Below are 24,849 nucleotides of genomic sequence, written 5' to 3' on the forward strand. Positions count from 1 at the left end.
TGGCCTTTATAGAAGAGTGGCAAGAAGAAATCCATTGTTGAAAGAAATCCATAAGAAGTCCAGTTTGCAGTTTGCGAGAAGCCATGTGGGGGACAAAGCAAACATATGTGATCAGAGCATCTTCTTCCACAAGACTAAAATTGAACTTTTTGGCCTAAAAGCAAAATGTTATGTGTGGCAGAAAACTAACACTGCACATCACCCTGAACATACCATCCCCACTGTGAAACATGGTGGTGGCAGCATCATGCTGCAGGGATGCTTTTCCTCAGCAGGGACAGGGAAGCTGGTCAGAGTTAATGGGAGGATGGATGGAGCCAAATACAGGGTAATCTTAGAAGAAAACCTGTTGTTAGGTTCTGCAAAAGACTTAAGACCGGGGCAGAGGTTCATCTTCCAGCAGGACAATCACCCTAAACATACAGCCAGAGTTGCAATGGAATGGTTTAGATCAAAGCGTATCCATGTGTTAGAATGGTCCAATCAAAGTCCAGACCTAAAGCCAATTGATAATCTATGGCAAGACTTGAAAATTGCTGTTCACAGATGCTCTACATCCAATCTGACAGAGCTTGAGCTATTTTGCAAAGAATGGGCAAAAATGTCACTCTCTAGATGTGCAAAGCTGTTAGAGATATCCCCAAAAAGACTTGCAGCTGTAATTATAGTGAAAGGTGGTTATACACAGTATTGACTCAGGGGGGCTGCATACAAATGCACATCACACTTTTCACATATTTATTTGTAAAACATTTGAAAACCATTTTATCGTTTTCCTTCCACTTCACATTTATGTGCCACTTTGTGTTGGTCTATCACATAAAATCCTAATAAAATACATTTATATTTTTGGTTGTAACATGACAAAATGTGGAAAATTTCAAGGGGTGTGAATACTTTTTCAAGGCACTGTACATCACTGTTACAGAATGTAATGACAAAGGGTTAGGTATAATGAATTGCTATGCAAAGGTAGCATCTGCAAATACTAATTGTACACATTTGATTTCATTTGCTGGAGGAAACAGAATTTTTATGCTTTTTGTAGGTCATTGCTGAAATTTATTGTCCCAAAGCCCAAATCCAAACTTCAGAATAGAGAAGGGAAACGGTTAAAACTTCAATTTGTTTTTTTATTCCTGTGTGTGCCTCCGCTGTGGAGAATCAACCTTTCTATTTGCTTTAATAACCATTGTCACTTGGACAGAAAGTGATGGAAAGTGCAACATTTTATGGTTGTTAACTGAACAGAAGGTGAAGGTAATCTTTTGATTGAGATACCTGTTCTGGTGACAACTGACTAATGCTCACCACACACTTTTCAATTTGCCTGTACAGTTTCTGTACAATCAATTTTAGAGTTACCAAAACTATGTAATATGAGCATCTACCTATGACATCCAATCAATCTGCATCTAATCAGGCATGCTCTTGTACTACGTGATTAGTGGTAGATCTAAAGGAGATGGTACAATCAAAATGTAACATGACGAGTGAGCCTAAGGCAGGCCATAGACCCCTTCAAAGACTGATTGCAGGGAAGAAATTTGCACAATGCCCCCATCAACACAGACAGTGCTGACAGGGGAATCCCTCGTGCCGAGACACTGTGTTTTCCCAGTGGGAGGGCGGTGGAAGCTGTCCCCACCACGTGAAGACCATAATAATTGCTAACAGCTATAGCAGCCGCTAGCAATAATTGCAATTGAATCCGGCAGGCTGGTTGTACCCAAGTTGATCGATTGATCAATTTGAAACATTCAGCCTGCCCATACATGTTTTGAATCTCGGCCGGTTCCTGCTGAATGCTTATGGCCAGCCGAAGTGGGAAATTCCCTTCACTTTAAAGAGGAGCTGCACCTTAAAAAAAAAAAAAAAAATACTAAAAGTCAGGAACTATAAATACTGCAGCTGCTGACTTTAAATAATTGGACACTTACCTGTTCCAGGGTCCAGCGATGTCGGCAGCAGATGACGAGCAATTGCTCGTCTCTCGGCTGCCACCGCCGCCATTCCCTGTCAGAGAATCGGGAAGTGAAGCGTTGCGGTTTCCCTACTGCGCATGCGCGAGTCTTCACTGGTCCCAGTTGTGTCCTGGGAACTGTGTGTTTCCCAGAACACAATGGGGTGGGGGGGGGCATCTGCAGCTAGCTATTCTCGGAAGTGGGTGCAGATACCTGGATTATACAGGTATCTGAACCCCCCCCCCGAAAGGTGGCAATTGGGGCACCGGAGGGGGTGGGAGGTTCCGATGAGTGGAACTTCCACTTTAGGGTGGAGGTCTGCTTTAAAGAGATTTTCTTTGTAACCTGTCCTGGAGATACAACAGGAAGTATGTAAATCATCCAAAAGAAGCAAATAAATACTGGCATGGCTTTTAACCATTCCTTCTCTAAAAGGAACAAAGATGTTTGGCTTCTGATATTCTTTAAACAATGCTTTACTTAAAGGAGTTGTAAAGGCAGAAGTTTTTTTGTCTTAATGCATTCTATGCATTAAGATAAAAAGCCTTCTGTGTGTAGCAGCCACCCCAGCACTCCCTAATTACTTACTGAGCCCCATCTCTCCAGCGATGTCTACAAATGTTTAAGCTCTCCAGCATGCTCTTCCTGATTGGCTGAGACACAGCAGCGGTGCCTCAGCCAATCGGGAAGGACGTTCCTGACTCCCGCGGCTGTCAGTCAGCCATTCGGTAGTGAGGGGACGGGGCAGGGCCGGGCCAGGGCTCCATGTCTGAATGGACACACGGAGCTGTGACTCGGCTCCAGTGCCCCCATAGGAAGCTACTGATTGTGGGGGCACTCGATGGGGGGAGGGGCCAGGGGCAGCAAAGAAGGGCCTGAGCAGAGGAGGATCCGGGTTTCTCTGTGCAAAACCAACTACACAGAATGTATAACGTTTGTAAAGTCTTGTGTGTTTTTTATTTTTTATTTATTTTTATTTTTTTTGAAATAAAATCACTTAAAAGTGATACTAAAAACACACTGTTTAATTGAAATTATCCCCTCGATTTCTGTATGTGGTTGATGGCACTGCAATTCTTTTAATGAAAAAAACCCCATCTAAGTAACGTTTTCCTAATCGATATACAGCTGTCACATGACCCAGGAGGAAGCAGGAAAAGCTTCTAGTCCTCTGCTGCTGGTTACATAGTAGGTATGGTTAAAAAAAAAGACAATAGTCCATCCAGGTCAACCTGTGTAGGTGTCTGCTTGTCAGAGTCGATAATCAATCATTTCCCATAACCCTGTATGTTGTGTTAACTAAGATGCACGTCCAAAAGTCTTTTAAAAATATCCATACTCCCCACTGACACCACAAATTTGTGGAAGAGAGCTCCACATCCTTATTGCCCTGACAGTAAAAAAAACCCTACGCAGCTTGAGGATAAACTGCTTCTCCTCCAATCTCATTGTGTGGCCCTGTGTCCTCTTACGCTCCCTGAGACTGAAACGTATTTTCCCTACGTTGGGATACCCATTGAGGTATTTGTATATTGCTATTATATCTCCTTTCCAGAGAGAATAGTGCTTGTTCCTTGTACTTGAAGTCCTCCAGTCCCCTTATTCATTTTGTTGCCCTTCTCTGGACTGTCTCCAACTCCAGCACATCCTTCCTGAGGACTGGTGTCCAGAACTGGATGGAATGCTCCAGATGTGGCCGAACCAGAGTTTTATAAAGTGGCAGGATTATAGTTTTATCTCTGGAGTAAATTCCATTTTCATGTAAGCCAATAGTCTGCTGGCTTTGCTAGCTGCAGCTTAACATTGCATGCTATTGCTCAGTCTGTCTTCATCCAGGACCCCAAGATCTTTCTCCATCCTTGATTGGCCCAGAGGTTCTCCCCTAGTGAGTAGTTTGTGTTTGTTTTTAGCCCCCAAGCGCATCACTTGACATTTCTCCGCATTAAACCTCATTTGCCATGTAGATGCCCACCCAAGGTGCAGGTGTCCCAAGAACAAACCCTATGGTCCATGCCTACAGACCTCAGTTTGTAGATTAAGCGTTTATGGGGAACTGTATTGAATGCTTTTGCAAAATCCAGCTACACCACATCCACAGGCCTTCCACTATCTAGATGTCGGCACGCTTCCTTGTGGATTAACAGATTGGTCTGTCATGAACAACCTTTCGTAAACCCATTCTGATTACTAATGTAGGTACTGTTTTCCAAACTATCACTTTACGCAGATGATGCGCTTCTGTATCTACAGGATGCAGATTCATCCATACGAACTGCATTGGATATCATAGAACGGTGTGGTCATTTTTTGGGGGTCCCTATTAATTGGGGGAAATCAGTAATTTTTTTTCTCTTCGTCCCTTGGTCTCGGGTGGAGTTAAACATACGCCACTGCAGTGGGTAGAGGAATTCACATTTTTGGGATTAAGAGTGAGGATTAAATTGGATGCCTACCTAGAGGAACACCTAGTGCCCCTGATCCCCCAATTTGCTTGTAAATGTCAGATCTGGCGCACTTTGCCATTGTCACCTGTGAGTAGGGTAAATTTGGTTAAGATGCTTTTATGTACCGAAATTTCTTTCTTTTCTTTTTTTTTAAGGAATACCCCAGTGCCTGTGTCTAAGGCAACTTTTGTCAGGTTGAATAGTATTACTGTATTTGTATTAGCGGGTAAAATTCCTAGATTAGCTTGGCCAACCCTTCAACTACCCCTTTCTCAAGTGGGTCTTGCCCTCCCCAACCTGCAATGATACTACTGTGCTGGTTAAGGTTCTCTGGTGGTTCAGCCAGTCTACCCAAAACCCGGCAGTCACACTTGAGATGGCCCTGCTAGACTTCTACGCAGCATTGACTAACCTAGTCTACAGGGGACCTAGGGCACACCAGCGGGTCACTGGACAACGCTTCGGGTGTGGGTACAGGCTAGGGGAATTTATAGGACAGAGGGCCCTTTCTCGCCTCATATCCCTCTATGGGGTAATCCCCAGCTGAGACCCCCTCACTCAGATCCCGGAGCCTCAACTATGGGCAGCCAAGGGCATTATGACCTTAAAAGATGTTATAAAGGAGGGGAGAGTCTCCTCCTTTGATGACCTGAGGGATACCTTTGCTCTGCCCCTAGATATATCCTTCCGCTATTTTCAGTTATGCCACGTTAAGAACCTATAAACATGACATCAAAGTTGTTGGACAAACTCCTATCCTCCTTATATCTTAATTTGTCAGACTCATATGTTCACACCTCTAGTAGGACATTTGACAGGTGGAAAACTGATATAATGGAGCTCACAACTGATGACTGGGAGGACTGTAGACTCTTACATAGGGACAATAATTTCAGCTAGGTAGGGACCGCTTCATTCAGTTGAAGTTCCTTCATAGGGTGTATTATACCCCTCAGAGGTTACCCACAGGTTAGTTCTACCTGTACACGTTGTGTTTCCTCTACTGGAACCTTTTTTCATATGGTGTGACAATGCCCGGCTATCCACTCATTATGGAAGATATTGTAGCCTCTGCACGCAAAGAAGTTATGTCTATTCTTTACAATTTATTATGCACATAGGGAGATTCTAGATGGAAGCAGCCTAATCTGCTGGCGCTCTCTAGTTGGGTGTCTGCAGTTAATGCAGTTCTACCATTGTACAAACTGATTTACTAGAGCAGAGACTGTCCCAAGAAGGTTCACAAAGTCTGGTCCACCTGGATTGATACTCGTGGTCCGGCTGAACCTTTGCTGAGTTCTTTGAGAATTCTCTGGTGTAAGCCATCTAGTCCTGGTGATTTATTTGTGTTAAGTTTTTCAATACTCCAGCCTCTGTTAGCCACAAGGGTACATCCTGTGATGTTACTAACAATACTGTTGTGGTCGGTATACCCCTCCTTTACATGTGTAAAAGCTGAGGCGGACAAAGCATTTAGTACAGTTGCCTTCTCTGTGTCATCTGTAACCATCCTCCCTTCGTCTTTTATGTAGGCAGTACACTCTGACCTTGCTTTTTTACTGTTAACCATTTGCTTACTGGGCACTTAAACCCCCTTCCTACTCAGGCCAATTTTCAGATTTCAGTGCTGTCAATCTTTGAATGACAATAGCGTGGTCATGCAACACTGGACCCAAGTTACATTTTCATAATTTTTTTTCACACAAATGGAGCTTTCTTTTGGTGGTATTTAAAAGTAGTAGTATGTTTTTTATTTATTTTTTGCAATTCATACTTAGGTGGATGCAGCATCAGAGCGATGCTGCATTTGTCCCTCGGCGTCTCTGCATTGAGAACCGAGCCACCTAACACCACCAATGGTTTAGTTCTTACAGCTTTCCGAGCGGAGAGCTGCTGACTGTCAGTCAGTATATCTCCCGTTCTGTTCCTCCACACTTACTGAAGCGCTGAGCTGTGGAGGGACAGGGAGCGGCCGTCTCAGCGGCTCGCTGAGACTGCCATCAGTCAAGGCAGCTGGTGGATCCAGACTTCCTAAGTCGGGATGACGCGATGCCTCGACTGATTGCATTGACGTCAGCGGAGAGCGGACTTCAGACCACTCCACTAAAAACGGGTCACAGGACTGCAAAACCAACTGCACTCCTGTGATCCATAGGAGGAACCCAGCCTAAAAAGCTCAGGCTGGACTTCTTTAACCACTTGCCGTCGGCAGGCCGTCATATAATGGCCTCAACTTTGTGGTGGTATATCTGAATGATGCCTGAAGCTACAGACATCATTCAGATATCTGCATTTTTAGCCCGCAATTCCCTACACCATAAGAATGATCATAGTGGCTGTTCCGCTGCTTGATCATTCTTATGGGCGGCGCCCCCCCTCCTGCCGCCCACTGGTGCTTCTACCAACTCACCGCAGCAATTAGTGAGTGGGAGAGAGGATCCGCTGGCCACGGATGTAGACCATAGAGATTTCCGGTGGACCAGATGGTCGCCGGAGTCTCTATGATTGTCAGAGGCTGGGCACGATGTTATGACCTCATGCCCGGCCTCTGCATTCAAAAAAACGGCGCCGCCTCGGCTGGGAAGCCAGGATCGTTTTTTATTTTAGACTTCCCAGCCTAGAGGTGAGATGTGGAGTCTTATTGACCACATATCTCACTGTAAAGAGGTCATTGTCATGTCATATTCCTATTACAAGGGATGTTTCCATTCCTTGTAATAGGAATTAAAGTGATCAATTTTTTTTTTTTTAAAGTGTCAAAATAATTTTTTTTTTAAAGCGCTCCTGTCCCCGTACGCAGAAGCGAACACATACGTAAGTCCCGCCCACATATGAAAACAGTGTTCAAACCACACAGGTGAGGTATCATCGCGAACGTTAGAGCGAGAGCAATAATTCTAGCCCTAGAACTCCTCTAACTCAAAACATGTAACCAGTAAAAATTTTGAAAGCGTCGCCTATGGGGATTTTTAAGTACCGAAGTTTGGCGCCATTCCATGAGCATTTGCAATTGGGAAGCGTGACATGTTAGGTTTCTATTTACTCGGCGTAACTTCATCTTTCATATTATGCAAAAAAATTGGGCTAACTTTACTGTTTTTTTTTTTTGTTTTTTTTTTTAAAGCATGAAAATGTTTTATTTAAAAAAAAAAAAAAGCGTTTGAAAGATTGCTGCGCAAATTCTGTGTGACATAAAAAGTTGAAATGACTGCCATTGTATTGTCTAGGGTCTCTGCTAAAAAAAAAAAAAAAGCACCTATATAATGTTTGGGGGTTCTATGTAATTTTATAGCAAAAAATAAATAAAATGATTTTTACATGTAGGAGCGAAGTGTCAGAATTGGCCTGGATGCGAAGTGGTTAATCACTGCTGGGTTTTTTATTCTTTGTTAAAAAAAAAAAAACGAAAAAAACCCCTGAAAATGTTTAAAAAAATGTATTTATAGTTTGCTATAAAATTCCTAAAACGGGTAAATTTTCTCCTTCATTGATATGCACTGATGGGCTGCACTGATTGGCACTAATAGGCTTCACTGATGGGCAATGATAAGGTGGCACTGAAGGGCACTGGTAGGTGACACGGATAGGTGACACTGATGATGAGGCACTAGTGGGCATTGATAGGTGGCACTGGTGGGCACTCATAGGTGGCACTGGTGGGCATTGATGGGCAGCAGTGAAATGCACTGATATGTGGCACTGGTGGGGACAGATGAGGTGGCGGTGGCTCTGCCTCTGACAGAAGCCAGTGATCGGCTTTTTTTTTTTTCCCTCACGCTGCCAGCATGAGGGGGAAAAAAAGAAGCAGATTACCGATCTTCTGATTACATCACAGCTGATCACGTGGTAAGGGGCCGGGATCGGTTCTGTGATCAAGCGAGTCTCATTGACTCACTGGGCAAGAGCACGCTCTGATCTCGGGAAGATAAAAATGGATTAATTAAAGCCTGCACTGTAGCCGTCTTTCGGCTATAGCGCAGGCAGGAGGTGGTTAATATATCTAAAAAAAAAAATACTGGGATTTTTTTTTTTTTTTGCTTTCCTCTGTCTCTTACAGTCTTTTTTTTATTTTAGCCATCCTGATTGCATTCTTAAATTTCTTATTGTATTCCTTATGGTGTTAAAATGACCCCTCCACTTTATATTTTTTAAAGGCCATTTGTTTCTCTATAATAAGACTTTTTATGTTACGGTTTAGTTACCTAGGTTTAACCTTCGCTCCTCTATATTGCCCATTGGAAAGCACTGTGTGATATCTTTGTTTAATATGTTCCTAAAGCATTCCCATTTTTCTTTCAATGTTTCTAGGATTTTGTCCCAATTGATGTCTTGTAGTATTGCGCACAGTTCAGAAAAGTTTGCTCGTTTTGAAATTTTTGTGTTCTTGTGCTACCCTTGTGCCTCCTTTAACTATGATTTACACTCAATGGGATCATCTTGTGTATTTCCACATCTGAGATCAGACTTGAATCGTTCGTATTTAATAGATCTAGTCGGAGAATCCATCAATTGTTACATGAAGGGGAAGAAAAGAGGGGACGGGGTTAGTGGGACTTTATATGAGGTAACAAATGGGTAAATTCATCTACCTCCATCCCGGTTATATGCAAAGAATTTGCAACATTGGCAAAAAGAATGCTGGGACTTTATATGAAGCACAGCTAAGAAAATAAAAATTAACCCCCCTGGCGGTATTCCCGAGTCTGACTCGGGGTGGAATTTTTATACCAAAAGCGGTAACCCCGAGCCAGACTCGGGACCGCATCGCTGAATGCAGGAGGACGCTTACTTACCTTGTTCCCTGGATCCAGCGATGTCCCCGCACTGTACGAGCGGCTCGTCCTTCACTCGATTCATCATGGAGCCGATCTCCGTTCCCTGCGAGCGTTGCGACGCATGGGGATGGAGATCAGTGCCAAATTCAAAAAGTGAAACGCACAGTATACATACAGTATAATGTAATCTTGCAGATTACATTGCTGTATGTAATAATTTCACACCCCCTTTGTCCCTAGTGGTCTGCCCAGTGCTCTGCATGCAGTTTTATATTATAAAAACTGTTCTTTATGCCTGGAAACTGGAGATTATCCATAGCAACCAAAACTGTCCCTTTACATCAAAAATGATTTTAGACCAGCTAGAAAACGGCGATAATAAATTAGAATCACTCGCAGAATTGAGCGATAGTGATTTGTGGGGAGATCCGTCATCAAATACTGAAAAGTAATGACAGTGACAATTCTGCAACTGAGCAAATTTCAGTGTTTTTGATTTGATTACATTATTGAATAATTTTTATTATTGTTATATTATTATTTGGTACAATTATTTATAATTATTATATTATAATTTGTGATTTAATTTTTCAAACTTTATCATACCCGGGATGTCTGCTAGACTCTGGTTTGGACAGATTTAAGTGAGTTATTGCTAAGAATTACAGGACTACAATATAAAACGCCAAATTTTCATGCAAAATAATTGTACCGCTTTTAGCACCTAAAATCCGAAATATTCGTACCGCCAGGGAGGTTAAAATCACGTGATCATGGGCTCCAAAGATATAAACATTAAGTCAAGAAAATAACTTGATAGTATGGTTCAATAGAATCTGAGTAATTTATTATACATGATAATGACATATTTCATAACAAAATATAAAATAATACAGAATGGTAGTTATCTTAATCTAAAATAATAATGTAGTAATAATTCATGAACAACATGATTAAGTTGATAATGGTAAAATATAAAACCAATCTATGGGTAATAGAAACATTGGTACACGGTAATGTAACTATATTAATTCATAAACAACGATCATGTAATCAGTAACAAAGGTAGATAAAATAAATAAAAATAAAAAGTGATAATAAAATTAATATCACTAATTGCAGAGTCTCAAGATCACATGATGTTGGAGATGTAGCATAAGGCTAAGGCTATACGCGTTTCTTGGGGACTCCCACTCATCAGGAGCAGTAAACAAGTGCAATGATCTATGATAAAAGGTAGAAAATTACAAGGTGAACATTTGCTGGACAAAAAGGAAAGAAAGGCAAGAGTATACTAAACGCTCTTACCTATAGTTACATAAAAGTAAAAGGATAATATAATTTAAAGTAGAGGTTGCCTTGAGGGAAACAGAGCCTCCCCCGGAGCTGAGGCTACACAGATGGGGCCACATCGAGGCACAGGGCAGCAGCAGGAGGAACACCAATAGTGAATGTTTAATGGAGTGTGTGGATACCAATAACTGGGAATATTCTGTGGAGAGAGTGATTATAATAAGTGTATACAACCTATCCATGTGCCAAGACTCACAAAAAAAAAAAAAAAACCCAGTGAAAAACTGATAACCGAAAAATAAATGAATAAATAATTTCCTGAAAATTTTTTATGTACCTTACCATCTCAGTAAGATATCATGAAGGCCAGTGTATGTGAACAAGGAAAGATAGTATGATGTGTGCTCCATCAGCACGCTGATTTTAATCTTTATTTTCTTGGCTGCGCTTCATATAAAGTCCCAACATTCTTTTTGCCAATGTTGCAGATTCTTTGCAATTGTTGCATGAAGTTGTCCTGTAACACATTTAAGAAATGACGGGCCTTTAATGAGTGAGCTGTCCCCTCTGCCCAGTCAATATCAGGATAGTTGAAGTGCCCCTTTTTATGATGACATTTCCCTGTAAAAAAAAAAAAAAAAAAAAAGAAAAACAGCCTTTGGAATACAGAGTAAAAATAAATAATACCAATAAACTATTTTAAATTGTCATACAAATATATATTTGAAATAAAATCTTTATTATTTTGTGGCAACAACATGGTGTGGGTGGATTTCTGCCAGTCACTGGCTGTGCCATGCCCCTCCAGCCTGTGTCTTAGAATAAGAGGGAGATGAAGCCTCCATCAGTCTATATGTAATATTATGCCCCCATTATGTTTAGCTGGTTAGTGGGCATGGAGGAGGAGGGAGGGAGTGGACTGTCATTTACCACTGTGTATACGCCCACATGTGTGACTCTATGGTCACATTGGCTGCACAGATGTTATAGGGAGGAAATACTCATCGAAACGCACTGAAAACTGGGCACGTGCAGAGTTGCAACCACAGCTGCAGAATACCTAGCTGAATTGGGGACATGAACAGAATGTAGAGAGAGAGAGCAGCAGGATCAACCAGGTTTTTTGCAGAATACAGAAAACAAATCTCTTAGTGACGGAGTATGAACAGCATGTAATACAGCATTTATTGATAGTTGTTTATGATGTGGGTTTAGTGACACTTTTTGATAATTTTTTTTTTTTGTGATATTCTTTTCTCTTTCTGTAGCCGAAACTGCACAGCTGAATGCTTTGTTTGAAACAAGCAAGGAAACCATCTGGAGAGCTTATATGGTATGTACATTTTGAATTATTAAATTGTTTATCATAACCACTTATATATATTATATTTCTGCTATGAGCCTATTGATTCAGCAGTAACTTTGTCATTACTTATGATAACAATGATGCATGCTTAGTTTTAGTTTTTTTTAAGATATAGGTTTTATACAACCTATAGTCAAAAAAAAAATAAGTGCACTTTCTTCTGCATTGATCAGTGTTAGTATAAAACGTGTAAATCTTATTCTATCTGTTACCATTTAAAATGGCACTGAATTTAAAGGGTAAGTTCACCTTTACAGAAAAATCTGTAAGGTGAACTTACACAGGGCTGCCCCCCCCCCACCCAGTCTCGCTCACCTGTAGTGCAACAATCACACGCTAAGAAACATCGGGTAGCCGCCTCACCGGTCCCTGGCTTAGAAATCCCCCACAGCTTAACCTCCAAAAAGTATCTCATCAGGAGATACGTTTAGGAGCATTCTAACTGGTCGGCACGACCAATCAGAACCCACTTAGCCCGTCCTGTCACTGCAGGTGAAGAAGAGATAAAGCCGCTGGGATTTCAAATCCCTGGACAGCGGCTATACGATCTGTCAGTGTGGGGGATCTCCGGACTCCAGGTTAGCGGGACCAGGTGCGATGGGGAGGGGGTCCAGTGTAGGTTCACCTTACAGATTTTCTGTAAAGGTGAACTTACACTTTAAGAATATGGTACAAAGTATTGCAAAGGTATTTTACAAATGAAATAATTTTTTTTTTTTTCGATTTGTTCTTTCTTTTAAATGCAACACTAAACAAAATTATGAAAAAAAAAAGTTTAAATATTAAAGTGATTGCAAACCCTCACCTTGTAAAACAACCCATTACATTTAAAATAGTAATGAAAGGCAAAATGTGTGTGTAGATATAAATAAAAAATTATAAATACCTTTTTTTTTTTTTCCCCCCTCCTTTTTTAATTTTTTTTTTTTTATAAGTAATCACATTCCCTTTGTTCTCCGCTGCATACGAGCTAGAGGAGGAGAAACAGCAGTACACTGATCTTCCCAGTGGAAGGCTGTGCAGGGTGGGGGTTGTCAGGGCAAGACTGATCATTTGGAGGAGAGCAGGCTGAGTTCCCACCATAGAGAACTGGCCATGTTATGTTCTCCTGTTAGTGTGGTCAGTTTTCATTAGGAAATCAAAGGACCAAGGAACAGGAGACTTTTTCACACAGGTATATGGTACAGCAGGCACATATCAGGAATATGAAATGTTGAGTTTACATTTTCTTTAATGGTTATAAAAATAGAAATAGGAAAATCGGAAGGAAAAAATTAGGGAAGAAGGGGAAGAATGTTAACTTGTCAGGTTGATATAATATTAAAGTGGTTCTAAAGCCCTAAAAAATAAGTTCACCTTTTTATATAAACAAATAAATAAAAATAAATGCACTTTTTTTTTTTAAGCTGAAAAATTAGCATTTATTACTTTTTTGTACTGGAGCCTGTAAAGCTTTACATCATTTGTGCATGATCGGCTGATCGCAGATGCAATGCCAAAACCCTTCAAACTCTCAATACACTATCTGCCTGTACCTCTGATAAGGGCAGGCAGTCACCGAATTGCAGAAAGAATCATTGAACTACGAGCTATTGGCCATGGTGGTCGACAGTACTTGTATTTCATTCATTTACAGAAGTCTGTGAATGAATAATGCAGTTGTGTAGGTGGAGCCCCGCACCACCACGCTGTTTTTAAATTGCGACAGCGGGTGTAGGGAGGGAGGTATCGGGAAGATAGGTGGCAGGAGCCGGAACATGTAACATGATCCAAGGATGAACATTGCCTTTAAGGCTTTTTACCTTAAGACCTCATTCACACTGAGGTGGTTTCCAGGCATTTTAGCGCTAGAAATAACACTTGCAAAGTTCCTGAAAACCGCCTCCCATTCATTGCAATGTGACTTTTCACACTGGGGCGGTGTGCTTGTGGGACGTTAGGAAAAGTCCTGCAAGCAGCATCTTTGGGGCAGTTTGGGAGCAATGTATTTAGCGCTCCCACAAATCCCTGCCCATTGAAATGAAGGGCAGCACCTGAAAAGTGATCTGGAAGTGCCACAACTAGCGGCCGCAAAAACAGTGCTTAAACAGCACTAAAGCGCTGCTAAAACGAGCTAACGTGGTCCCCCAGCCCCAGTGGGGATGAGGCCCAATCTCAATCCAGCGATATGCATGAGAGCAATGGCTCTCTTCACTCTCTCCCTCCTTACAGGCCAGATTAATAGCAGTGGGAGCCATTGGCTCCTGCTGCTGTGAGTCCAATTCTGTTATGAGGGAGCGGCAGGGCGAGGGGATTGGGCAAAGCCCTGATGTTGTTGTTATTATAATTCAGGATTTATATAGCGCCAGCAATTTACACAGCACTTTACAATATAAAAAGGAGACAATACAGTTATAATACAATAAAATACAAGATGATTAAGCGGGCCCTGCTCAGAAGAGCTTACAATCTAATAGGGTGGGGCAGGTGGTACAAAAGGTTATAACTGTGGGGAATGAGCTGATGGAAGTGGTAGGAGATTAGTTGGAGACATGCTAGGCTTCCCTGACGTCTGTGTCAATGGACGCAGAGTACTCCCCTTAGCAAAGGCTGGGGTACTTGGAAGCGGGAGTAGCTAGGAGCTCCGGCAGGCAACACAGAAGAGGAGGATTGAGGCTGCTCTGTGCAGATTTCAATTTACTGGAATCGGGTTAGCTGTGAAATGATTGTGGATTGATTTATTTCCCACATTAGAGATCCTCTTTACACTGCCCTACTAAAACTGAGGCCTTTTAGTATATCTGATGATATATGTTATGGGTTTATTCATTAGAACAGGGAAAAAATCACTAGGGATGACAAAGGTACAGAAATATTATAACCCCTAATCTGAAATCATTTTGTCACTGGTGTTTGCATTGCTGTATTTAGCAATGGCCTACCAGGTGCCCAATATAAGTTTTATGGGGGTACAATTTGTGACCTGGACTTTCATGGCAGCAGGAGCCTGATAACACACAAATGTTTTGTGCAGGTGAAGCTTCCCATCCAAAATATTGGATAGTGCAAATCTGCGTGACCGGTTTCCCCAGATGTAGTGAGGGGTTTAGGACAATCTCCCATCATGATATGCATTAGAGAAGAATGAACTATCTATACCAACAGGAGGCACTACACCAGCTTATAAACTATGGTTACTGAACGCTCATGAACTGCACTGCCAGGTTCATCAGATGTATTGTCTTCTTCATACAGACTACAGATAAAGAAGCCCCCGGGTTGGTGGTTATGCACGACTTGGTTTTTCTAAGTGGATTCCCAGCAACGTTTAAGGACACAAATCAGCTGAAGTCAAAACTACCTGGGAGCTTATCATCCAAGATTAAACAAGTAAGCTATACATTTTATGAAAATATATGTACTTGCAAACAAATCTGCTTCCTGTTTTTGCATTTTTCTAGATGTTACCAGAAGCAGCAGACATTTTATAGTGGTTCCACCCCTATAGCCTATAGGAGCTGTTACATAGATTGGATCCAAGATTTAGTGCTTGATAAATCAAGAGCATTGGCTGTAGAGCAATAAGACATATGTTTAGGGCACTCTTGTTAGGAGTAAAACTGACCAATTTTCCCGATCCACACAATCGAGGTGGATGTGGGAATCCTTCCTGTTATGTCATTGTATTCTGATATCCAAGCAGTCAAGTGGACTCCTCCGCTGTCAGAATACACTGATCAGCTCTGCAACTTATTGGCAGCAGGAGCTTGATAACACAGAAATGTTAACGTGATAAATGCATAAAATATATATATATATATATATATATATATATATATATATATATATATATATATATATATATATACATACATACATACATACATACATACATACATACATACATACATACATACATACATACATACATACATACATACATACATACATACATACATTTATGTAAATGCAAATTTTTCTAATTAAAATAACAAACATGATATACTTATTTTTCCCCTGCTGGAGCAAGTTAGCTCATGCTTTAGTCCCCATTCACACTGATGCAGTGCAGGGAACTGCATGTGATTTGGAGAGGAATCACACAGCATTCCTGTTCAAAAATGCATTTTTTTTTTCAGTGCTATTTGAGCCCATTCATTTTGTTTGGCTCAAATCTCACCACATCTACACAAAAAAAGTGTATGCATCTTTTTTTTTTCCACACTGTAATCGGATCGTATGGGTGTCTACACCCATGCAATCTTATTCAGTCAATCACTGCATTTTGTGAACTGTTTTTGGGGTGTTGTTAATGTAATAGCGTTTCCCATGAACGAAGTGCGAATGTGATGTGTCGCAGGAAACGCGCAGGAATCGCTGAAAATTCTGCACGGCATCAGTGTGAATTGGAAGCTATAGCCTATTGCCCTCCTATTGATCAACTGTTGGTGTAGGATTCTGTATATGGAGATTTTCTATTTATTTATTTTATCTGTTTGTTTTTTCTGTTGGTTGAACTAGATGGATTTGTGTCTTTTTTTTTTTTCAACCTGACTAACTTTAACTGCCTTCTGTTATAAGGCAGCGCTGTATCTCGCAGTACTTAAAGTACATAAGTAGTTAGTAAAGGTGGACTTCTCTTTTCATTTGTACAGTTCCACTTTTTTTTTTTTATTCAAAAAGGTTCTTAGTATTAAAATAGCCTTAAATTAACAACATCATAGCTGACAAAAGCCACACACTTATGTTGTACGTATTCAGTCAAAGTAATATATAACAGTCTCTGCAATGTAGCATACACAAAAGGAATGTATTACAATAGACAATTGTCAAGTTATCAAACTCCGGAAGACCAATAAAATGAGACCTAATCACAGAATGTTCTCAGGAATATGTTTAACATAATATAAGAAAGCCTAAATAATTAGAGTATAATTAGTAGAGAAACTATGAAAACCTAAAGTGTTGTGTGCTATCTCAAACATAGTGATATTTTTTGAGCAATATCCTTAGAGATAACAGATCATAAACGAGTATATGACGCTGCAACCTGAGTACATCATACTTAAACACGTAAGAGCCACTGGTACAGAATCAAGTAAAAAAAACTGCAAGTAATCAACATCAATTCTGCCTGCCCAAATCTTCTGAAATTTTTTTGAGAAACCTTTGGGTCATTGTTTTCTAACACAGGAGTGTTCCATTAATCTCTGCTTTCTATTGTAAGGTAGGCACACTAGCTTGGATCTACCTTATCTATTATCTTGGCAGTGAACAATATGTCATGCAAAATGGAACATAGATAAATGTTTAATTTTAAAGACCCAGCAGTCATAGCCAAGGGTCTAATTGCATCTTTCCGTAGAATAGTGTCAAACTATGGTACCTAAAAATCTCCATAGGTGATACTTTAAAAGCTTTAAAGGTTACCAGTTTAGTGTTACACAGGAAATCTGGTGCTAAAATTTTTCTCTCTCTGCATTTTCACAGGAGCGCTTTATGGTTTATTTATTTTTTTGTTATATATGTACCTTTTAATTGTTTTAGCAACTTTTTTGCTATCACAAGGGATGAACAACATTGCTCGTGATAGCATAGGCCATGACAGATCCTCTTTATGGACTATTAAAGAAATCGGTATGATCTGATGTTTTCACAAGGTTCCCAAGGGTCTCGTTCTTTAGCGGGCTCCCCGATTGCATGGAAGATCCCAGTAAAGGTTGTTGGGTGGTGGGGACCCCCTTATGCCGGGTATCACCGCCATAAGAAATTTGTCTTGATAATTGCTGCAGCAATGACTGAGATATCCCCCCTTTCCTTCCAAATATGTTTATATATGTATGGTGGGCGGGAAGTGGTTAAATCTTCCTAACTTAACTGGCATCAAATGGGTATAATGAAGTAGAAGTACTGTAGATGGGTGAGCTTCTCAGTAGGTTTGAGGGAATTTGAATAATTTGGGTCCTATCCAGTCCTCAATAGGACCCACATCAGCATCCTACAAAATATTTTTATTATAAGCATGGGCTGTACAGTTCCACTTTAATAAAGTATAATACACACTGGGCTTTAGGTATATAATTGTTGTAGGAAAAGATTAGTCTCAGCCAGTCTGTGTTCTAAAGAAACGGGTCACATTCTCATTTAATTATCACATATTGCAAAGGAAGAATTAGAAGGCTTGCTCTGGACCTGCACAGACTATCTGAGAAAATAATTAGGTTTTCACCTTCATTTTTGATTCACTATACAGCCAATTGCCACTTAACCTGCCATAAAATGAAACAAATAAATGTGGTAATATCGTGATCAGAATAATTCAATCGGATGAAGTCCCTCAGTTAATTCACTAGTTAAAGTCCTTGGGCATTTGAGGTTTTTCCTTGTACCCTCCACACCCGGCTGTAAGTGTGATTGCCTAGAACTGGCTGTCGGCTTAATAGAAATTTCCCAGTTTGATTTGCAGGAGAACAGACAGCTGTTACCCTAAATGAACCGTGCCGTTAAACTATTCGTTCATTAATATACTGTAATAATATACTTTTAATGTCGGCTTGTAAAGTCCAAGCTCCTAGTCTTAGGACATTGTAACATGCAAATACTGAAATCTTTTAACAGTATTAAACTGTTTTCTCCAGGTTCTTTCTTTATTATTGGCCTATCAAAGTGGTGAGTGGTCTTATTGGCCAGTAAGAAAAGGTCCGACCGCTTTTTTTGATTCTTTATTGGATCGTGTGGTGTTTTGTTTAGTTATATGATTTATATACACTCACAGGCCACTTTATTATGTATACCTTTCTAGTAGTGGGTTGGACCTGCATTTGCCTTCAGAATTGCCTTAATTCTACGTGGCATAGATTCAACAAAGTGTTGGAAACATTCCTCAGAGATTTTGGTCCATATTGACATGATTGCATCTTGCAGTTACTGCAGATTTGTTGACTGCACATTCATGATGCAAATCTCCCGTTCCACTACATCCCAAAGGTGCTCTATTTCAGTGGTCATCAGCCCTGTCCTCAGGGCCCACTAACAGGCCAGGTCTGCAAGATAACTGAAGTACATCGCATGTGATATAATTTGCTGCTCAGTGATTGTAGTATTCTGGTCTGTATCTCCCCAAGTTAATACATAAAACCTGGCCTAGAGGCTGGATTCATTCTGATATAACGTATGTTACAGCCGGCTCTGTAGTGCGTTTACTACTATATATATTTTTTGTTTATTCTAAAGTTTATTCCCATGTGATCAGGAGAGGGTACCCTCTTTTTGGTCTAGGTATACTCTTTCTTATTTTCTTGTATATCATTTGTTTATTATTAGGGTGGTTCACTTATATCACCTCTGGAGAGTGTTTACTTATTTGCACATTTATAAGACGCACTTGGCACTTTATGATCAATCCACTGTTTTTTGGCTTTGCACTCAATTGAAGCAGTTGTGTTTCCGTGGAGGTTTTCAATTGACTCTGTAGTGCGTTTACTTTTACTTTTTTTTTTTTTTTTTTGCATTTTTTCTGCACTTTATCAAAATAGTAATTTTTTAAGAGACTGTTTTTAGTTACTTACCTTTGTTCACTTGATTTTCATTTATTTGGATTCTATCACCTTTGTGGTGTGTTTATTTTATTTTATTTAATGTAGCACTTTGCACTTTTTGATACTATTCAGTAGACATTTATAGATATATATTTTTATATTACACTATTGATTTATGTAACTAGACATTATACTTATCACCCTCGGAGGGTTATTTAATATAGGGACAGCGCAATACCAACATATCTTTAATTTTAAAACCTGGCCTGTTGGTGGGCCCTGAGGACAGGGTTGATGGCCACTGCTCTTTTAAATTGAGAGCTGGTGACTGTGGAGGCCATTGGAGTACAGTGAACTCATTTTCATGTTCAAGAAACCAGTGGTGAGATGATTTGAGCTTTGTGACATGGTGCATTATCTTGCTGGAAGTAGCCATCAGAAGATGGTAAACTGTAGTCATAAAGGGATGGACATGGTCCGCAACAATACTCGGGTAGGCCGTGGCATTTAAACTATGCTTACTTGGTGCTAAGGGGCAAAAAGAGTGCCAAGAAAATATCCCCCAATTATGACTTTACCATCTGAATGTCACAGTTGAAATCAAGACTCATTAGAACAGGCAACATTTTTCCAATCTTCTATTGTCCAATTTTGATGAGCCTGTGCAAATTGTAGCCTCAGTTTCCTGTCCTTATCTCTAGCCACTTGCTTACCGGGTACTTAAAACCCCCCTCCTAGCCAGACCAATTTTCAGCTTTCGGGACTGATGCACTTTGAATGACAATTGCGCAGTCATACAACATTGTACCCAAATGACATTTTTATAATTTTTTTTCCCCCCAAATAGAGCTTTCTTTTGGTGGTATTTGATTATCTGTGCAATTTTTCTTTGTCTTTTGTTCATTGACGGACAGTTTCAGTAATCTTGACCGTAGGGTTATTACGCCACCTTCAGGAGAGGACTAGGCAGAGCATGTAATACATGTGAAAAACATGTAATAACCCCTCAGCCTGCTTCCTGCAGCTCAGTTTTTTTTTTTCTGCCCACAGCGCAGCACTCGGTCGCCTGCGGTGGGGGCCCCTCTGTCTGCAGCAGCTAGGAGGGTGTGATTGAGCACCTGTCCCCAAGGGTGGCAGACAGGGTGGGTCGGCTTGGCTTCAGAAACTGATGTTTCTTCCCCAGAACTCCCTGCAATTGCAACCGGCTCATCTCCAAACAGTGCAGTGCCTTTGGACACTTTGTTGGCGGTCCTTGAAACGTTCGCTGCCAGGGTGGAGGCGGTGTGCGGGTGCAAAGGTGTCTGCGTGGAACTGGCAGACCAGTTCGTGCACGGCTTTAAGTACATCTGTGACGCGGCCCTGGATATGCTTCTCCTATTTTCCAGGGCATCAGTGTCAGCAGTGGTGCTGCGGCGCCTGATTTGGTTGAAATGCTGGTCTGCTGACCAGGCATCTAAGAAAGCCTTGATGGATCTACCCTTCCTTGCTGAGTGGATTTTTGGAGTCTCATTGGATGACATTATTAAGAATGTCACAGGTGGGAAGAGCACCTTGCTACCACAGTCCAGGAAGAGTAAGGAGCCAAGGGCCCTCCTTTTCCGCTTTGGCAAATGCTCCCAGTCCGACAGGGCGTCTAATGAGGGACAGAAGCATCCCTGGACTCGCAAGCCAGTGAGCAAAAGTGCTTCCGCATGAAGGTTTGCCCCCGCCCGTGGGTCGGGTGGGGGGGTCGCCTTCGGGAGTTTGCAGCCCGGTGGGCCTCTTGGCTGTCCCACCAATGGGTCTGCGAACTGATTTTTCCGTGCTACAAGATAGAGTTCCTCTCTTGGTCACCAAACAGATTCTTCCTCTCCAGCATACCCTTACTCCCGACTCGCCGGGAGGCCCTTGTTGGGGGCAGTAAGGGACCTGCTAAGCCACGGGGTGATAGTGCCTGTTCTGGAAACGGAAAGGTTTCAGGGGTTCTACTCAAATCTGTTTGTAATCTCCAAAAAGGAAGGGGTATGTCCAATCTTGGACCAGAGAGTCCTCAATTGCTTTGTAAAAGTACAGAGTTTCAGAATAGAATCCGTTCGCTCAGTAGTCACTGTACTTCATCAGGGGGACTCCCCGGTGTCTCTGGATATCCAGGACGCGTACCTGCACATACCCATATGCCTCAGAGGTTTCTGCAATTTGCAGTGGGCGGAAGACCGTGGCTCTCCCCTTTTGCTTGGCTTCAGCACCCTGAGTCTTTACCAAGTTATTGGCTCCAATTTTGGCATTGTTGCGACAACGCGGGATCGCAATCGTGGGTTACCTAGACGATCTCCTCCTGAGAGCAGCTTTCACCTCAGAATTAAAGGAGCATGTGGTGATCACCATGCAAACCCTGCAGGAATTTGGGGGTCTGTTGAACCTCAAAGTCGGTGCTTGTGCCGACTCAGCGCCTGGAGTACTTAGGCTTAATGCTGGACTCCGTGGAAGCGAAAGCGTTTCTCCCTTCAGACAAACTGCAGACTCTCAGAGCCGGGATGAAGCTGTTGATGAACGGCAGGTGGTCGTCGCTGCGCTTCTGCATGCAAGTCCTGGGTCTCATGGGGGTCTCCTTCGTGGCGGTACCGTACAACCCAATTTCGCACCAGAGTCTTGCAGAAGGAGATTTTGACAAAATGGGACAAATCTCTGTTATCCCTGGATCGTCAGATTCGGGTGAGCCAGTTAGTCGGGGACTCCCTGCTCTGGTGGCTGAGATCTCCGGCACTTCGGTCCAGGAAGTCGTTCCTACCTCTGCATTGGACAGTGATCACAACGGACACCAGCCTGACCGGGTGGGGTAGAGTACTGGAAATACAGTCGACCCGGGGCCTCTGGTCGGGGTAGGAATCCAAATTGCTGATCAATGTGATTGAGCTCCGAGCGATCAGGCTATGCCTCTCCACATGGTCAATGAGACTAAGAGGGCGTCCGATCAGGATCCAGTCAGGCAACGCCACAGTGGTGGCATACGTCAACCATCAAGGAGGAACAAGAAGCTTGGCTCAATCGGAAGGTGCCGAGGTTCGTATCCAGGACAAGAGATCCCTGGGCGGACGCATCAGACGCGTTGGCTCGATCGGATCAGTACCGATTTGATCTACGCCTTTCCTCCGCTAAAACCGTTGCCACGTGTGCGCCGCAGAGTGGAGGCCTAGGGGATTCCAGTGATGGTGATTGCCTCAGATTGGCCTCGGCGCCTTTGGTATGCTGACTTAGTACGCCTGGTTGCTGACGCTCCCTGGTGGTTACCGATGTGAGAAGACCTTCTGTCTCAAGGTCCGATTCTCCATCCTGCTTTACCGTCGCTGGTTTTCGGAGCTGGCGGCCTTGTCGCCCTATCTTGTTATCCACAAGTATAAGGTGATGTTGCGTCCGCAACTTTTCACCTCAATGAAGACATTGTGTTACCATCCTAAACCGACACATCCTAAGGAGGTGGCCCTCCATTCCCTGGACGTGGTCCAGGCTCTAATAGTAGATCTGTCTGCCATGGCTCCCTTCCGGAAGTCAGACTCTGTTTCGGTAGCTGGTCCGAAAAAAGGGATGGCAGTCTCGTCAGCCACCATTTCCAGGTGGATCAGACAGATTGTGGTCCAGGCTTACGCCTTGAAGAGGCAGGTGCCCCCCTTTCCTGTCACGCCCCATTCCACCAGGGCAATTGGGTCCTCTTGGGCTTTCCGACATCAAGCGCCGTCGCTCAAGTGTGTAAGGCGGCGACTTGGTCGTCCGTTCACACCTTTACAAAGTTCTACAAATTAGATGTAAGCGCATCTTCAAAATTTTGCAGGCGGCCGTGTAATGTTGCAATTTTACACTCTTTCTTCTGTTAAGAGGAAGTTACCTTTTTGAATGTTAATGCACTCTGATGCATATGTTGACGGCAAGTAATGCGGTTGGTTCAGATGGTGACTCCCCTGTTAGGGAGCACCTCTGGTTGTGGGTGAAGTTATGTTGCTGTTCCCACCCCTTGTTATGACACTGCTTTGGGACGTCCCTACGGTCAAGATTACTGGAGCTGTGTCTTTCAATGAATGAGAGAGGAAATAGGATTTTTGTACTTACCGTAAAATCCTTCTCTCTGAAGTTCATTGACGGACAGGGCACCCACCCCTCCAATGGTTTGTTATACTGCTTGTTGACGTACTGAGCTGCAGGAAGCAGGCTGAGGGGTTATTATCAGAGGGACTGCCCCCTGGGCGGAACTGTAAAGTTCTGTTGTTTTTCACATGTATTACATGTTCTGCCTAGTCCTCTCCTGAAGGTGGCGTAATAACCCTATGGTAAAGATTACAGGAGCTGTGTCCGGCAATGAACTTCAGAAAAAAGGATTTTATGGCGAGTACAAAAATCCTATTTAAAAATTTTTTTTTTAAAAAGACAGAATAAAAAAAAAAAAAACTTTTTTATTTTGTTATATAATGTTAAAACGGGTCATTTTTGTCCATCATTGATGTACGCTGATGAGGGGGCACTGATGGGCACCGATAGGGGACAGTGATGGGCAGTGATCGGTTACACTGGCACCACTGGTGGGCATTGATAGGTGGCACTTGTGGGCAATGATAGGTGGCATAAATGAGGCATAATTGCCTTTTCCTTTTCGGGGCCGATGTCCCTTTAAGATGAGCCGGTGATCGGCTTTTTTTTTTTCTCCTCCGCTGTCAGCGTGAAGAGAGAAAAACGATCACCGAGCTTTTGTTTTGTTTATGTGATCATGCCCCTTACAGGCTCCTTACTCGTATCGGTGATCACACGAGTCTCAGTGACTCGGTGATCAGGGCGCGGGCAGGGAGCGTTCACAGGGGAGGCCATCATACGTCATTCAGCCATAGCGCGGATGTCAAGTGGTAAAAAGAGAGATACTATTGCCTAAAAGGCTTGTTACCTTCCTGTTCGCCATCTTCTGAGCTGTGCATGAGCACAATCTCTGCATCTGCATTACATTATCCTGCATTGGCCAATCAAGGTGGCCAAAGATGTCGGTGCTGGCAAGAGTTTAAGTTGTGCCTAAATCAGCCAATATACAGAAGGGGTAAGGGAGCAGGCCAAAGGTGGTACCTGTTTTATCCTCCTTACAAAATGTTTTATATAACAGTTCAGTTTAAATAATGCTGCAAAGTTTCCAGTGTAACATTTTCCAAAAGTATTTCCACCACTAGATAGAGCTGTGTCCTTGTGTGACTGATCACTGAGGATATGTATATTTTAATATAGCCCACGCTGTGCGAGTTACGCAAGTGACAAGTGTAAGAGATTAAGAAAAAAACTTGACCTGTCTAGTCACATAGTATTTGAATATTTTGAATTGTGTAGATCTAATCTAGAGGTAATCTGTTTTGTACAGAACGCAGTGTCTGTGTGCAGCCAATAATCCACATTATGCTGGATAGAGTGTATAGTTTACAGTGCAAAAATTCAAGTACTTAAGAGACTTAAGTAAACAAAGCATAGCAGGTAATCTTGAACACAAGG

General features: G+C 42.1%; 1 protein-coding gene across 1 annotated transcript in view; it reads left to right on the plus strand.

The window, feature by feature from the left end:
* GNPTAB (N-acetylglucosamine-1-phosphate transferase subunits alpha and beta) overlaps nt 1–24,849 on the plus strand; it is a 144,535-nt gene that overhangs the window by 31,772 nt on the left and 87,914 nt on the right. Inside the window, exons 6-7 of the mRNA XM_077472213.1 lie at nt 11,745–11,809; nt 15,077–15,211. Coding sequence (XP_077328339.1) covers nt 11,745–11,809; nt 15,077–15,211 — 200 coding nt within the window. The remainder of the gene's footprint in view (nt 1–11,744; nt 11,810–15,076; nt 15,212–24,849) is intronic.

Source organism: Lithobates pipiens, unplaced genomic scaffold (assembly GCF_037356315.1).
Source record: "Lithobates pipiens isolate NorthernLeopardFrog02 unplaced genomic scaffold, aLitPip1_a1.2 Scaffold_8, whole genome shotgun sequence".
NCBI classification, from domain to species: Eukaryota; Metazoa; Chordata; class Amphibia; order Anura; family Ranidae; genus Lithobates; species Lithobates pipiens.